General features: G+C 44.7%; 1 protein-coding gene across 3 annotated transcripts in view; it reads right to left on the bottom strand.

Annotated features, from left to right (window-relative positions):
• Positions 1 to 13,619: 13,619 nt before the first annotated feature.
• LOC123345943 (intraflagellar transport protein 56) overlaps positions 13,620 to 16,712 on the bottom strand; it is a 102,639-nt gene continuing 99,546 nt past the window's right edge. For all 3 annotated transcript variants that reach the window (XM_044983075.1, XM_044983065.1, XM_044983085.1), the window contains one exon: positions 13,620 to 15,032. In XM_044983075.1, the coding sequence (XP_044839010.1) occupies positions 14,921 to 15,032 (112 nt within the window). In that variant the 3' untranslated portion in view covers positions 13,620 to 14,920. The remainder of the gene's footprint in view (positions 15,033 to 16,712) is intronic.

Raw genomic sequence — 16,712 nt, 5'->3', positions numbered from 1 at the left:
CCCTGATCATACTGGAAGTGGGATCCCTCCAGGGCTGTGTTGGTATAGGCACTGCGTTGGTATAGGCACTGCGTTGGCTCTGGCTGTGGAAGGGAGCAACAGAGGGATGTTTTTCCTGTGCATTACATGTTAGAACCAGTAAATCCATAGCCATACACACCACTTTCTCTTGCTAAGAAGTTTTACTCATGCCTAAGTCTTTAGCACCTGTGCACACAGAGTCTCCCGACTTTAATGAGATTGGAGGGGATGCTTGCTTTTCGGGGCAGTCTTGGATGAAGACGATTTGTCCCTCTGCCTATCAGAGTGTCCCTTACTCTCATGGGAAGCTGCCTTTTTATGGTTAGAAGTCTTAGCTTGTGCTTGGAGGGGTGCTGCCTGTTTGATGAGGCTGATGTACCATAGGGTCTCCCCAGCCTGGATCTGATTGGGGTCTCATTGCCTGGCCCATCAGGTGTTTCTTAAGTCTCAGTTCCCAGCCCTCACAAGTTCTGGGGGAAAAGGAGAGACAAATGGTGCTCTTGTCTGAGATGTGAGCCTTGCTGAGGCAGCAGAGACAGCATCGATGTTCTTTGCTCACTGAAAAAAGAGCGTGGGCAGGAAACAATTTCTGGACTCTGGGCATAATCCCTGCCTTCCTGGGGGAGCGAATTCCCCAGAGTGGGGAAAAAAGGGGAACAACTACTTCACTAAACTATACTGGAGTCTAAAAAGGAGAAAAATACTAAAAACAATTTACAATATATTTACAGAAATGACACAGCAGCTGAAGGAGCTGAGGACAAAGATGATTCCAACTTAGACCATGCAGCAGTAAGACAGAACAGGAGAAGCGTCGGTCCGCACCATCCCATATATCCTCAGTTTGGGGCACAAGGAGAACTACAGTGCATGTGTGGACCAACTGACACTGCTTACTAAAAAATTCCAGACTCGGGCACATGGTGGAACCTGCGTGTCCCACATGTGGAATACATACAGGGAACATCACTCAAAAGAAGAAAAGTTGTGCTCTTAGAAGTAAAAATATCCAAGAAGACACTGAATAACTAAACTTAGTTTAGCTAAAGGCCATATTCTACTTTGACCTTACTGCAAACTGTTGACATCAGAGGGAGACCCACTGCAGATTGAGGGGGCATGTAATCCTAAATGTATACCACAGACAAGCATTAAAAATGGAATGTGGCTTTTGCCACAGAACAAATTTGATACCTGTCACTGGGAGATTGCTCAGGCCCAACTGTCAGTTCTTAAAGGTTATATGGCCACATGCTAGATTCAGGGATTAGTAAGAGAGGAATGCTGCTCTATTGGACCAGTTCAGATGCTGGTCAAGGAGACCACCTCCTCTTAAGCTTGCTTCCATCAGTTAAGGAGGTAGGACTACCCTTCCTTCCCCCACAGTATGATTTAGTGAGATTTTATTGGCATGATAAGTTATTCAGGTGTTGCCAAAGTTTAAGAAAAAAACACCTTCCTCAGCTATGTCAGGTGGGTAGGACCCATCCAAGATAGGGTTACATACTGTGACAGGGTCAGGCCAGATGGCTACAAGAGAGTGGTCGAAGGTAGATACATTAGCTCCAGGTTAAGCAGGTCCCTTTTCCCTGGGTAAGATAACAGGGACTATTCCAGAACACTCAGGAACTTTCTAGAACTAATTAAGGCAGGCAGGCTAATTAGGATACCTGTAGCCAATTGGGAAGTTACTAGAATTAATTAAGGCTAATCAGGACACCTGGTATAAAAAGGCTCTCACTCCAGTTAGTGAGGTGTGCGTAAGGAGCTAGGAGTGAGAGGATGTGCTGCTGGAGGACTGAGGAGTACAAGTGTTAACAGACATCAGGAGGAAGGTCCTGTGGTGAGGACAAAGAAGGTGTTGGGAGGAGGCCATGGGGAAGTAGCCCAGGGAATTGTAGCTGTTCCTGAAGGCACTCTAGACAGCTGTAGTCCACAGGGCCCTGGGCTGGAACCTGGGGTAGAGGGCGGGCCCGGGTTCCCCCCAAAACCTCCCAACTCCTGATCCAACACAGGAGGATCTCTGAGGCTAGCAAAATCCGCTAATAAGCGCAGGAGCCACCAAGGTAGAGGAGGAACTTTATCACAATACATATTTGGAGTTTGATCCCCTGTGTCCATTTGTTGTTACTGATCCAGTGGCAGATTGCTATGTAACACCATGCCATCTGTACCATTACTCTCCTTTCTCACTGCATCAGGTACAGTTTTGCTTCATCATTGTTTGATGAAGTCATTTATGACTCCTGATAATCTGAAAGATTTTTTTGAACTTTCTTGTATTTTGGATATTGAAGAAGAAAGTGTCTCTGCTTCAATCTCTCCTCTTTTAAATTAGCTGTACAATAACTCCTCTCAGTGTTCAGGCTGTGTTTTGTAGCTACCAGTTTCCATTTTGTATTTGACTTATCCCCTTTTCCCTCCTACAGCCCACTCTTTGCTCCTCCATTCCTCATATCGCTGCTCTTTCCCTCTCCACAGCTCTTCTGTTCCTTCCAGGCTGCCTCACATCTCTACTCAACCCCTGCTCTCCCCACACGTCTGTTTCTCTCCAGTCCTTGGATCCCACAGTTCTGCTTTCTGGTGTCAGGGGAATTGAGCTGGATTGGACAGGGAGAAGGTTTTGTTTTGTTTGGCTGGGGGTTGAATATATAGTTGTGAATTCTTTATTAAAGAGTTTCTACCTTTAATTCCCCTTTCTGAGCTACAAGAACTCCAACTCCACATCTCTGTTCTTCTAATAAGATCTCAAGCTAAACCAGAGACTTGTTTTTTTTTAATCTTAAAAAATATTAAACAGCAGCAAAGAAATAGTTATTCACCCTGTAGAGCAGAGGTGGGCATCCGGCCTGCGGGACCATCCTGCCCAGCCCCTAAGCTCCTGGCCAGGGAGGCTCACCCCCGGCCCCTCCCCTGCTAACCCCTTCCCCTGCAGCCTCAGCTCACTGTGCTGCTGGGCAGCTCAGCACCGGCGCATCCCCCCGGGGGGGGGCAGGGAGGCTCACCGACAGCCCCAGGGAAGCAGGTGGGAGGTGCGGGCAGCAGGAGCGCCGGGAGCATGGGCCGGAGGACTCAGGAGGAGCTCCGGGTGGCTGCGCAGCCAGCCGGAGAGAAGCGGTGTTTTAAAGGAGAAACCGCCGCTTCTCTCCAGCTGCACAGCTGCCCCTGCTCCTCCTGAGTCCTCCACCCATGTTTGCAGGGCCTCAGCAGGGGCGGCTCTAGAAATTCCGCCGCCCCAAGCAGGGCGGCGCGCTGCGCTGCTCGCGCCGCCCTTCCCCGGTCCCGCGGCCGGGGCAGAAGTGCCTGCGGACCGTCCCGTGGTCCCGCGGCTCCGGTGGAGCATCCGCAGGCATGCCTGCGGGAGCTCCGTCCAAGCCACGGGACCAGCGCACCCGCTGCAGTTATGCCTGCGGGAGCTCAAGCGAAGCCGCGGGAAGAGGGGACCCTCCGCAGTCATGCCTGCGGCAAGTCCGCTCGTCCCAGGGCTCCGGTGGACCTCCCGCAGGCATGACTGCGGAAGGTCCGCCGGAGCCAAATGCCGCCCCACGCGCCTTCTTGGCGCGCTGGGGTCTGGAGCTGGCCCTGAGTTCCTTCTCTACAGTAAAGCTCCATCAGAGAACTCTGAAGCAGAGGGTAAGAAGGGTGGATAGTGGAGCACCCATAGGGACATACATCTTAACGAACCACAGTTTCTGCACAGGGTGAGTAGTGTCCCTATGGGTGCCCCACTCTAGGTGACTACTGAGCAGTTTCTTCTAAGGAGAAGTGGGCTTTGGAATTGAGTCCAATATCAAAGAATGTATAACCAAGCCAAACGCAGCATCAGAAGCAGAGTTGTAAGTTATTGCATAATGCTCAGCAAACATATGTATGGAGATACAAGTCAGGCTCTCCATATTTCAGTGATGGGAACATTTCTGAGAGAGGCTGCAGAGGTGGAAACAAACCTCAGAGTGAGTTCATATGAATAAGGATGCTTGAATATTACAAGATCAGTAGCAAGAACAAATGCAGTCAGATATCCACTTGGAAAGTCTGTTTAGAAATTGCAGACCCATTTGATCTGTTGGCGATCAAGCCAAATAATTAGTGAGTCTTTCTGAAAGGTTTAGTCTTGTCAAGATAGAAGGCCAGGGCTCTCCTGACATCAAGTGTGTGTAACAGCACCTCTTCTTTGCCTACACAAGGTTTAGGGTGGAAGATCAGAACATGAATTGATTGGTTAATACGGAACTTGGAAAATATTTTTGGTAAAAACTTGGAATATGGTCGTAATGTGACCTTGTCCTTCAAAAATATTGTGAAAGGGGGATATGCCATAAGGTTCCCTATTTCCCCAATTCATTGAGCTGACGTGATGAGTATGAGAAATGCTTTTTTCATCATTTCATACATGAGTGAGTGAGCAGCAAGCCGTCTGGTCAAATGGTGATCTTGTAATGAATTTAAGAACCAGACTGAGCCTGAGGTCCCAAACTGGAGTAGGACGCTTGACTGGTGGAAAGATTTCCAAGCCCCCTGAAAAACCTCATTGTCCTTAAGTCAGCAAATACAGAATAATCTTCCTTTGGAGAATGGAAAGCCATGATGGCTGTTAGATCGAATCTAATCGATCTCAACAAGAGCCCTGAGTTCTAGGATGTAGTCCAGTATATCTGTCCATGATGAGGTTGTTGATAGAATGTGTTTGAAGTCACACCGGCAGGGATATTTTGTCCATTTTTGGAAGTAAGTGTAGCATGTAGACTGTTTTCTGCTATATAATAGCACTCTTTTTACTTCCTCTGAGCAGTTTGTTTCTAATCCCGTGAACCATCGAGCAGCAATGCTTTGAGATGAAGTCTGAGATTAGAGTGAAGGATCTTCCCGCCTTTCTGGGAGAGGAGATGAGGAGTGACCTGGAGAGTGATTGGTGAGTAAACAGCCAGCTGGTATCAGGTAAGGAAACCATATCTGTCTGGGCCAGATCAGAACTATTAGAATAACTCGGCCTTGTCCTTTTTTATTTTGAGGAGAACTTTGGATATTAGAGAAGTTGGGGGAATATGTATTATAGACCCGACAGCCACTGAAGGTGAAAGGCATCCCCCAAGGATCGATGACCCAACTCACCTCTTGAGCAGAACCGGACGCATTTCTTGTTTATCACCGTGGTGTACAGCTCTATTTGAGGGGTTCCCCGTTGCTGGAATATGTGGTGCAGTATGATGGAGGCTTTCCTGGGGAGGCTTGAGAATAATATCCTAACCAATTGGTTACAAAGCGAGCACAGATCAACCCCCCTGGGTCTTTAGGACACTGAAAAACAATCAGGTTCTTAAAAGAAGTTTCTCTTATTTTTATTTTTTAAATAATCACCTCGGTAAAATCAAGATGGAAGATAACTTTACAGGGTAACAAAAAGATTCCAAACACAGAGGATTTCCCCTGTAGGCAAAACTTTAAAGTTACAAAAACAGGGATAAACCTCCCTCTTAGCACAGGGAAAATTCACAAGCTAAAACAAAAGATAATCTAACGCATTTCTTTGCTATTACTATTTCTGCAATACTAGATGCTTAGTCCAGATATGGCTTAGGGAGATGTATTTGCCCTGCCCTGGTTCCTTTGCTGCCTCTGAGAGAACAAAACAAAGACAAAACCAAAAACCTTCCCCCACAAATTTGAAAGTACTGTATCTTCTCCCCTTATTGGACCTTTTGGTCAGGTGCCAACCAGGTTATCTGAGCTTCTTAACCCTTTCAAGGTAAAAGAGGAATTAATCCTTTACAGGGTAAAGAGGGATTTTATGCTACCCTTAGCTGTATGTTTATGACGGGTCAACATGGATTTTTGAATGTTTAATTGTAGGCCCAATTTGAAAGAGAGGTCAGTGGCCTCAGACGTTCCCTGGATGTTATGTCCATGGAGCGACCTTTCAGAAGCCAATCATCTAGGCAAGGAAACACCAGAATTCCTCTTCTGAGGAGATGTGCCGCTATCACTGACATAACCTTCCAAAAAATCCTTAGCGCAGGTGATAGGCCAAAAGGGAGCACCCTGTACTGAAAATGATCCTGACAGACAGTAAAATGTAGGAATCATTTGTGTGAGATGGGTGGATCACTATATGGAAATATGCATCTCCTTGGTCTAATGGTTGTGATATTGCATACAAAGCATGCCTTGTTAAGGTATCATATGAAAGGTCATGATCTGCTAAACTGGTGTGTGTGTGTGTGTGTGTGTGTGTGTGTGTGTGTGTGTGTGTGTGTATATATATATATATATATATAGTGTGTGTGTGAAATTGAGATTTTGCTATATAGTTGTTGAAATATGTTGCGAGTCTGGGAGATGACCACAGCTGGCTTTCCAGTGGCAACAAGGGATGACCCACCCCCAAATGGGTGTTAAGCGACCATCACGAGCCATTGAACAGCAGGAGAATTGTAAACAAGAGATTTACAGTTCTGCAGGAGACAGTTGCACATCACACAATGAAGACTGCTCAACTCTGTGACTCAGTTGTGCAAGCACCACACAATGGGGATTGTTCAATTCTGACTCAGTTGTGCAAGCACCACACAATGGGGATTGCTCAACTCTGTGAGTCAGCAAGACACACCATGACATGTTTAAGACAGTAACTTCCCTGGAACATGAATTGAGAGTATAAAATAAGGGCTAGTGGCATCATGATGGTGACCTAAGCCCAGAGGTAAGTGGGATACCGGGAGGAAACACAAGGAGGAGGGTACAAGACGGGAAGCCTCCTGATTCATGCTGAGAAAGTAGGGCAATCGGCTAGTTATCTTAGGTGCATGTACACGAACGCAAGAAACCTGGGAAACAAGCAGGAAGATTGGAATTCCTGTCACACTCAAGGAACTATGATGTGATTGGAATAACAGAGACTTGGTGGGGTAACTCACATGTCTGGAGCACTGTCTTGGATGGGTATAAACTATTCAGGAAGGACAGATACGGGAGGAAAGGTGGAGGAGTTGCATTGTATGTAAGAGAGCGGTATGATTGTTCAGAGCTCTAGTATGAAACTGGAGAAAAGCCTATTGAGAATCTTTGGGTTAACTTTAGAGGCCAGAACAACAAGGGTGATGTCGTGGTGGGCGTGTGCTATAGACCACCGGATCAGAAGGATGACATAGACAAGGCTTTTTTCGGACAACTAACTGAAGTTTCCAGATCACAGGCCTTGGTTCTAATGGGGGACTTCAATCACCCTGACATCTGCTGGGAGAGCAATACAGCTATGCACAGACAATCCAGGAAGTTTTTGGAGAGTGTTGGAGATAACTACCTGGTACAAGTGCTGGAGGAACCAACTGAGGGCTGTGCTCCTCTTGACCTGTTGCTTACAAACAGGGAAGAATTAGTAGGGGAAGTAGAAATGGGTGGCAACCTGGGCAGCAGTGACCATGAGATGACTGAGTTCAGGATCCTGACAAAAGGAAGAAAGGAGAGTAGCAAAATACAGACCCTGGACTTCAGAAAAGCAGATTTAGACTCCCTTAGGGAACTGATGGGCAGGATCCCCTGAGAGGCTAATATGAGCAGCCAAGTAGTCCAGGAGAGCTGTCTGTATTTTAAAAAAGCCTTATTGAGGGTGCAGGAACAAACCATCCCAATGTGCAGAAAGAATAGCAAATATGGCAGGCGACCAGCTTGGCTTAACAGTGACATCTTCGGTGAGCTTAAACTCGAAAAGGAAGCTTACAAGAAGTGGAAATTTGGACAGATGACTAGGGAGGAGTATAAAAATATTGCTAGAGGATTCCATGGTGTAATCAGGAAGGCCAAAGTACAACTGAAGTTGCAGCTAGCACGGGATGTGAAGGATAACAAGAAGGGTTTCTACAGGTATGTTAGTAACAAGAAGAGGGTCAGGGAAGTGTGGGACTCTTACAGAATGGGGGAGGCAACATAGTGACAGATGACCTTAGAATCTATGAGTCTATGATGTGGAAAAAGCTGAAGTACTCAATGCTTTATTTGCCTCAGTCTTCACAGAAAAGGTCATCTCCCAGACTGCTGCACTGGGCAACACAGTATGGGGAGGAGGAGAGCAGCCCTCAGTGGTAAAAGAACAGGTTAAGGACTATTTAGAAAAGCAGGACATGCACACATCCGAGGTCCAGATCTAATGCATCCAGGGGTGCTAAGGGAGTTGGCTGATGTGACTGCAGAGCCATTGGACATTATCTTTGAAAATTCGTGGTGATCGGGGAAGGTCACAGACTACTGGGAAAAGGAAAATATAGTGCTCGTATTTTAAAAAGGGAAGAAAGAGAACCGGGGGAACTACAGACCAGTCAGCCCCACTTCAGGCCCCGGCAAAATTATGGAGCAGGTTCTCAAGGAATCCATTTTGAAGCACTTGGAGAAGAGGAAAGTGATCAGGAAGTGTCAACATGGATTCACTTAGGGCAAGTTATGCCTGACCAACCTCATTTCCTTCTATGATGAGATAACTGGCTCTGTGGATATGGGGAAAGTGGTGGATGTGATGTATCTTGACTTTAGCAAAGCTTTTGATACTGTCTCCACAGTATTCTTGCCAGCAAGTTAAAGTAGTATGGATTGGATGAATGGACTATAAGGTGGATAGAAAGCTGGCTAGATTTTTCGAGCTCAATGGGTAGTGATCAACAGCTTGATGTCTAGTTGGCAGCCAGTATCAAGCGGAGTGCCCCAGGTGTCGGTCCTGGGGCCACTTTTGTTCATCTTTATTAATGATCTGGATGAATTGCACCCTCAGCAAGTTTGCAGATGACACTAAGCTGGGGGGAGGGGGTAGATATGCTGGAGGATATGGATAGGGTCCAGAGTGACCTAGACAAATTGGAGGATTGGGCCAAAAGAACTGTGATGAGGTTCAACAAGGACAAGTGCGGAGTCCTGCACTTAGGAAGGAAGAATCCCATGCACTGCTACAGGCTGGGATGATTTAGTTGGTGTTGGTCCTGCTGTGAGTAGGGGATTGGACTATATGACCTCCTGAGTTCTCTTCCAACCCTAATATTCTATGAGACCACCTCTCTCCTCCACCACCTACTCTGAAGGCAACAAGAATGCTGGAAAGACAAAGACTTTGACCTGGGGAAATTGGTCCACGACTGAGAAGAAAATTAAGCCTGTGTATTAGGAACTGTAACCTGCCTGTGACATCCAGTGGGGTGAGAAAAAAACTATTTGCATCAAATCTTGCTTAGTCTGAAAGATCAGAATTTAGAATGTGTGTTTAAGGTAACTATTTCTGACCTTTATGCCTACCACTTATAATCACATAAAAATCTGTCTTTCTGTAGTTAATAAACTTATTTTAATATTTTTGTCTTTACTAGTGAGTTTATCTAAAGTGCTTGGGGAATCTGCTCTGACTACAAAAGCTGATTCATGTCTTCTATCCCTTGACAAAGTGGCAAAATAACAAGCTTGCATTGTTCAAGAGAAAGTCTTGAGCAGTGTAAGATGGTACACTTCTGGGGTGCAAAGCTGGGATTTGCTGGTGTCTCCCTCTATCATTCATGAATGGCTTAGAGAGCATTCATGCAATTTAGCTATGTGTGTCTCTGTATGCTGGTGGCTGAATGATAACAGCACCTGGAGGGGTTTGCTGCTTGTCATTAACAAAGCAGCATGAGAGACATCCCAGTCTGGAGAGTTATGGGGGCACAGCGATCCCACAGTTCCATGTTGTGCCCCAGTGATTCCGTCACAATAGCTAAACTGAACTACTACTAAGAACAACTATAATAAACTAACTAAGGGGACACAGTTGAGGTAAAACTCAATGCGGACAACTGCAAAGTCTCTGTCTTAGGCTGAGGCAATTGAGAAGGAACTGAGGGCGTGCCTGTACAATGCTATATAACGACAGCACAGAGCATGAGACTGAATAACATGCATGCGAGGATTGAACAGACACTACTATGAGAAATCTCTGATCAAAGGCACAGGAGGGCATGGGCGCACCTACAGTGGAGCACGCATAGGGACACTTTTTTTCAGAGGAACTTTCTGAGCTAAATCTTTCAGGTCTTCTTTATACATTATAAAGCAAAAAGTTCAATCCTTCCCCTAATTCAGATCACCTTTAATGTCAGCATATAGACTTGATCTACACTGGGGAAATGTGTTGGAAGTCATGTTAAGTAACACTTTGTTTACAGTACTTGCTAAGAGGAATTTAACTTTTTTTTTTTTAAAAACAAAAGAAGACCACCATGTATCAAAATGTTTTAGCTGGTCATGGATCAACCTTAGATAGTTACAACCAGCTAAGACATTTTAAAATAAGAAATATTTAAAATATGACAATTATGGAAATTCTAATTAAGTCACAAAAATACAACTTTTAAAAGAAAGTTTAAAATTAGCCCATGAGCTCACATTGCTTAGAAGATAATAAGGCGCTAAGTAACAATCAGCGTAGATTTGTCAAGAACAAATCATGTCAAACCAACCTAATAGCTTTCTTTGACAGGATAACAAACCTTGTGGATGGGGGAAAGCGGTAGATGTGGCATAGCTTGACTTTAGTATGGCTCTTGATACTCTCTCACATGAGCTTCTCATAAGCAAGCTAGGGAATACAACCTAGATGGAGCTACTATAAGGTAGGTGTATAACTGGTTGGAAAACTGTTCCCAGAGAGTAATTATCAGTGGTTCCCAGTCAAGCTGGAAGAGCATATCAAGGGGGGGGGGTCCCCACAAGGATTGGTCCTGGGTCCAGTTCTGTTCAATAGCTTCATCAGTGATTTAGATAATGGCATAGAGAGTACATTTATAAAGTTTGTGGACAATACCAAGCTGGGAGCATTGCAAGTGCTTTGGAGGATAGGATTAAAATTCAAAACAATCTGGACAAATGGGAGAAGTGGTCTGAAGTAAATAGGATGAAATTCAATAAGGACAAATACAAAGTACTCCACTTAGGAAGGAACAATCAATTGCACACACAGAAAATGACTTCCTAGGAAGGAGTACTGCCGAAAGGGATCTGGGGGTCATACTGGATCATAAGCTAAATATGAGTCAACAGTGTTACACTGTTGCAAAAAACCCCATCATTCTAGGATGTATTAGCAGGAGTGTTGTAAGCAAGACATGAGAAATAATTCTTCTACTCTACTCCTCGCTCATAAGGCCTTAACTAGAGAATTTCAGGAAAGATGTGGACAAATTGGAGAAAGACCAGAGGAGAGCAACAGAAATGATTAAAGGGCTAGAAAACTTGACCTATGTAGAAAGATGGAAAAAATTGGGTTTGTTTAGGCTAGAGAAGACTGAGGGGAGACAGACAACAGCTTTCAAGTACATAAAAGGCTGTTACAAGAAAGGAGAAAAATTGTTCTTGTTAACCTCTGAGGATAGGACAAGAAGCAATGGAGTTTGTAGTAAGGGGAGGCCCTGAGATATAAACCTTGGTATCAGAGGCCTGGTATGAGGCCTAAGACCTGAACTAAAGTAATGGTCAAGACTTTGCTAACATAAAGCAAAGTTAAGCTGTGAGCCAGAGGCAGGCCCTGCTCACAGAAGCTCGCAAGGAAAGGGCTGATGCTGCAAAAAGAGACATACCTAAAAGGTACTGGACACCAGATATCAGAACATTCGCATACTTGTACACTTCACACAGATAACAAGGAACAAGCTGATCCATCCCAATGACAGGGCCAAAAGGGTAATATGATGGATAGAGTTGTTTTGTTCGAACCAACATGTACAAGGTGAGAGGCGGCACCTTACTACGTAGAGGGGTTGCACCTCATACGTCAGGAGTGATGTGTAACTTGTTTGTACCTGTGTATAAGAATGCATCCCTGGGGCGGTGTCTTTGTCCAGCCTAGGGTGCAGTGGAAAGTCCCGCCACTGACTGAGCTGAGTCCATTGCCAGGGAGCACATATGTACTGGCTAGCTGCACCTTAGCAGCACCTTGGACTTCGTTTGCCAGGGAGCTGGAGACTGTTTCTTTTTGACAATAAACCTGGCCGACGTGCCTTCGTACCTTACTAGAGTCTGTGGTCATTGGGGGTTCTCTCGGGGTCTGCTGTGTCAGCTATCTGCGCAGAGCTGGGGCAGCACACAGAGGGAATACATTTAGGCAGCCGATTGATATCAACATTGAACAGAGCAGAGCACCACACCGGTAGCATCTGATAACAGAGTTAAATTGCAGCAAGGGAGGTTTAGGTTGAAAATTAGGAAAAACTTCCTGTCAGGATAGTTAAGCACTGGAATAAATTACCTAAGGAGGTTGTGGCATCTCTGTCTAACCTGCTCTTAAAAATCTCCAATGACAATCACCTGTCAGGGATGGTCTAGATAATATTTAGGGCATGTCTACACTTACGTCTGGAGCAATCGATCCAGCAGGGGTCGATTTATCACATCTAGCTCTCCCATCAACTCTAGTACTCCTCCAGAGCAAGAAGTGTATGTGGAGTTGACACTGCAGTAAGTAGCTCTAAGTATGTCGACTTCAGCTACACTATTTTCGTAGCTGAAGTTGCGTAACTTAGACCGACTTAGCTTGCCCCGACCCCCTTCTCACAGTGTAGACTAGGCCTTAGTCCTGACCTGAATGCAGAGTGTAGAGTAGAAGACCTGGTCCTGCTATGAGCAGGGGGTTGGACTAGATGACCTCCTGAGGTCCCTTCCAACCCTGATATTCTATGACCTCTCGAGGTCTCTTTCTGTCTTACAATTTTATGATTGTTGTCTACCAGCCTACATCTAGAGGCTATCAGGCTTTCCTGCTGGTTAAGCATCAGTGAACAGAATAATTAGCTGCATTTAACATCTGTCACAAAGCCACCACATTGATTTTTCTATAGCTTTAACCCAGGCTCACAGCAGCCATTCCAATCTGTTTCCAAGTTAATTAAACTGGAAAGGAAAATAAAAATGCCTCTTACAAATGGAATGTTTTATGTAACTGCCTTTAATGACAGCATTTACTGATCCATTATGTGGTCTCTTTTTGCAACATGGTGACCCTACCCTTATTCCTGTCATGGTTTGAGGACCTTATTCCCATCACTATCATGGTGGGGGTCCTTAAAATAGAATTTTTCCTTCTTTTCATATAAAAGCAGATGGCCTACAGCCTATCAAATCATGCCAGACATCACATTGATGATACAGGTGGAAGTTCTTGTTTGAAGACTTGGACATGCTGGAGAAACACCTTTGTCTCTGCTGCAGTGAGATGATAAAAGGTAACTGAAGTTCCTGAGCTCCAGCAAAGAGGCCTAGCGATATCCTCAGAGTTAGGAGCCTATTCCTTAGAAGCTGGGGAGAATTCAGAATCTCTTCACGAGTAAGAAAAACAAAAACAAAACCACTTACAAATATAAGGGTTATCCAGCCACCCTCATCTCAGGAGCTAACATCAAAGATCAGTACATAGGCCGTTGGGCCAGTCTGCTTTAACATGGTTCATCTTCATCTGACCATGAAATGCTGATTTGGCAGTCAGTCAATCATACATCCACCCTCCTCTGCAGCGAAATAAATTTTCCGTCTCAATTGCCAGCCTCATCACAAGGCAACAAAGCCAAGCAAGAAGTTAGACTGAAAATCCAAGTATAAGCTTTAATCAAGGTACAAACATCATAGTGTTCAATGAAATATCTTGTCACAAGGTACAAAAATACTTTATAAGTTAAGTAATTTTTCCTTTACAAATAATGTACAGATATTATGTACTGTAAGCTCTACAATTCATTTCTATATCATATCCATTGTGCATCTTCTTAGAATTTCATCTCCTTTAGGATTAAGTGGTCTATTCTGAAAAGGATTCTCCCCAATTCCCTTTCCAGACCACCTTGAAACACAGCAGAGTATTTGCTGGGCAAAACTGTCAAGCAAACGCACAACATATTGCTGTCTAAGGTAGTGACTGGTGAAGGGCCTGATCCTGTAAACATACATGAATAACTTTATTGATGCGAGAGGTAAACTGGTGGGACAATTCACATGAGCAAATTTACTAACATGCACAAATGTTTGCAGGATCAGACTCTATAGCAAGAAACAGCTCAGCCAATCAGAACCTCATGCTTTGAAAAGCAATCCCCCAAATCTTGTAACTATCCTCCTTGAAAATAAGTAAGCAATTCTGGGGCCCTGCTTTTGTGGTTGATTAGCTTCATGTTCAGAATTAATCTGACTTTGGCCAAGGGATAGCAAATCCTTTTGGACAAAAAGGAAAGAGATAAAGAGGTTATAAATTGGTCAGTAGGATCCATCTCAAAATGGATGTTGCTCAGGATGTGGTGTGTTCCACCCTGCAGTAGGCCAGGAATATTAAAAACATGTTAACTGTTAATAGTAAGTCAGTTGCTAAGATAACACAATCCTTCTTCCATTTGCCATCACCACTCTTGTGCTGAAGCAGATTTGCTGAGTTCTTCTTTGAAGGCCAGGAGAACTATTTTAAAATGTAAACCTCTCAAATTGCCACAGTACATCTTATGCAGTACTGTGGGAGCTGGTGCAAAGGAGTCTGGAGTGCCTGTGAGGGGCAGTTTGAGTTGCTGAACATTGGAATCAAAATATGAAAAAGGTTGAGAACCCTTGAACTAGACACTGGGATTGCTGTAGAACAGAAAAAACGCCACTCGGATCTAGGTGAGAAGAGCATGGAATTCAAACCCCTTCTGTCCAAAAGAAATCCTTCATACCAAAATCATTGAAATTTTGTGCAGTCCAACTCCAGTACTCTTTTTGCTCCATCTGAGAGTTTGGCAGTCTCTTTAATGTTTGATGAGAGGCCAGCCCTAAACGAAGACTACAAGGAAGATGTGTGTGGGGTGGGAGGGCTGGACTCCATGCCCTCCGCTATGCACAAAAAGATGGCATCTGACCTGGTTTTCTTGGTGATGCTGTCTTAGACAGGCACTCTGTTCTCTTTGGCCCACTTCTTCATGATGCGAATGATATACTCTACCTGAGGGTTACCAGTACTCCGTAGGAGATGTAGCACTTCCCGCAGTGTCTCTCTGAAAAGACAGAAGACAAAAGTTTAAAGCAGGGTGACGAGCACTTGGCTAGAAACAGCTGAAATTTCTGTGCATCTTTACATCCTGAAAGATTGCAAAGCACAGACTCTAGGTATGCAATCTACTTCACCTATGACTGAGGAGGAAGGTGACAGCTAATAAACACCACAGTAAACCTACACAATAGTATGAATCAAGAAATAAAGAATATTGTATCTAGTTGGAACTAGAAGGGAAATTCTAGATCAGCAAAAAAATATTATTCATACTGTAGCTTGCCAGGATATAAAATTTAACATTCCTACTCTTGCAAAAAATGCCACAAGATATTTAATGGCAAATTGTTAGAGCTTCAGTTTTTCAGGTCATCTGACAGACAACTTCAACAGCACAGCAACACCTATATCAACACAGGAGCACTGCTCAGCACTAATTAGTCAATGCGTTTTCACAACATGAAGCATTATGTATTTTTTATTACTAAGAAATAAGAGTGCTGCCTTCAGAAGCATGACTCCCTGAAATACCCTGTTTTCCTTGGAGGGTTCCCATTCAACTACTAACCAGATCTAATCGTGTTTAGCTAGAGATATCTGATGAATTAATTCATAGTTTTAGGTAGTTTGCATTTAGGGGGAACAAGACCTGACATAACAAGTACATCAGTTTGTTTCTCAGATGTCTGTCATATCCATGCAGAATTCAGATTTTTGTGGAAGGATTAACTCAATTCCTGTTCAGAGACTGAGGTGCACTAGTTTATCTGCACTACTTTAGTAAGGGGCACTGTTAGAAAATGGAGGGCAGACAAGGGAGACAGTAACAGATGCCAGGGCTATGTGTGCTCCTGTTTTCTTGAAAGGTATGCATTTAAGAAAGCAACTGCAACTCCTCCTCTGTGTGGCCCCAAATGGGGAGAAAAGTAAGAATTCTAGAGATTATGTGAATCTTAACCAGAATGTACATGAACTCTGCCAGAGGGAAAATTGGAGGGTGCATTAGTTAATGCCACTGCTTGCAGAGCTTGGCCACTCAGCAGCACAGCAGACTTTTTACTGGAGAACAGGAACAGAAGGTATCTCCTCTATCCTCCCCCATTCCCCTATCCAGTGAGGTAGGCCAAAGGCAAAACAATAAATGGGAAGGACCATTTCCTCTTTTCTCTTGGAGGTTTAATCAAATCAACAAGCTTGGATTGAACAAAATTTGCAGAAAGAGAGATTAGGCCTTCACTAAAAACATTCATTTATCATTCAGAAAAAGACAGTTACTCACCGTAGTAACTGTTGTTCTTCGAGATGTGTTGCTCCTATCCATTCCAGTCAGGTGTGCGCGCCGTGCGTGCACGGCATCTCGGAATTTTTTTACCCTAGCAACTCCGGCGGGCCGGCTGGCGCCCCCTGGAGTGGCGCCGCTATGGCGCCTGTTATATACCCCAGCCGGCCCGTCCGCTCCTCAGTTCCTTCTTGCCGGCTACTCCGACAGTGGGGAAGGAGGGCGGGTCTGGAATGGATAGGAGCAACACATCTCGAAGAACAACAGTTACTACGGTGAGTAACCGTCTTTTCTTCTTCGAGTGATTGCTCCTATGCATTCCAGTCAGGTGATTCCCAAGCCTTACCTAGGCGGTGGGGTCGGAGTGAGACGTGGCGGAGTGTAAAACCGCTGAGCCGAAGGCTG

This window comes from Mauremys mutica, chromosome 1 (genome assembly GCF_020497125.1).
Source record: "Mauremys mutica isolate MM-2020 ecotype Southern chromosome 1, ASM2049712v1, whole genome shotgun sequence".
Taxonomy (NCBI): Eukaryota; Metazoa; Chordata; order Testudines; family Geoemydidae; genus Mauremys; species Mauremys mutica.
This window is presented reverse-complemented; position numbering and strand designations above follow the sequence as displayed.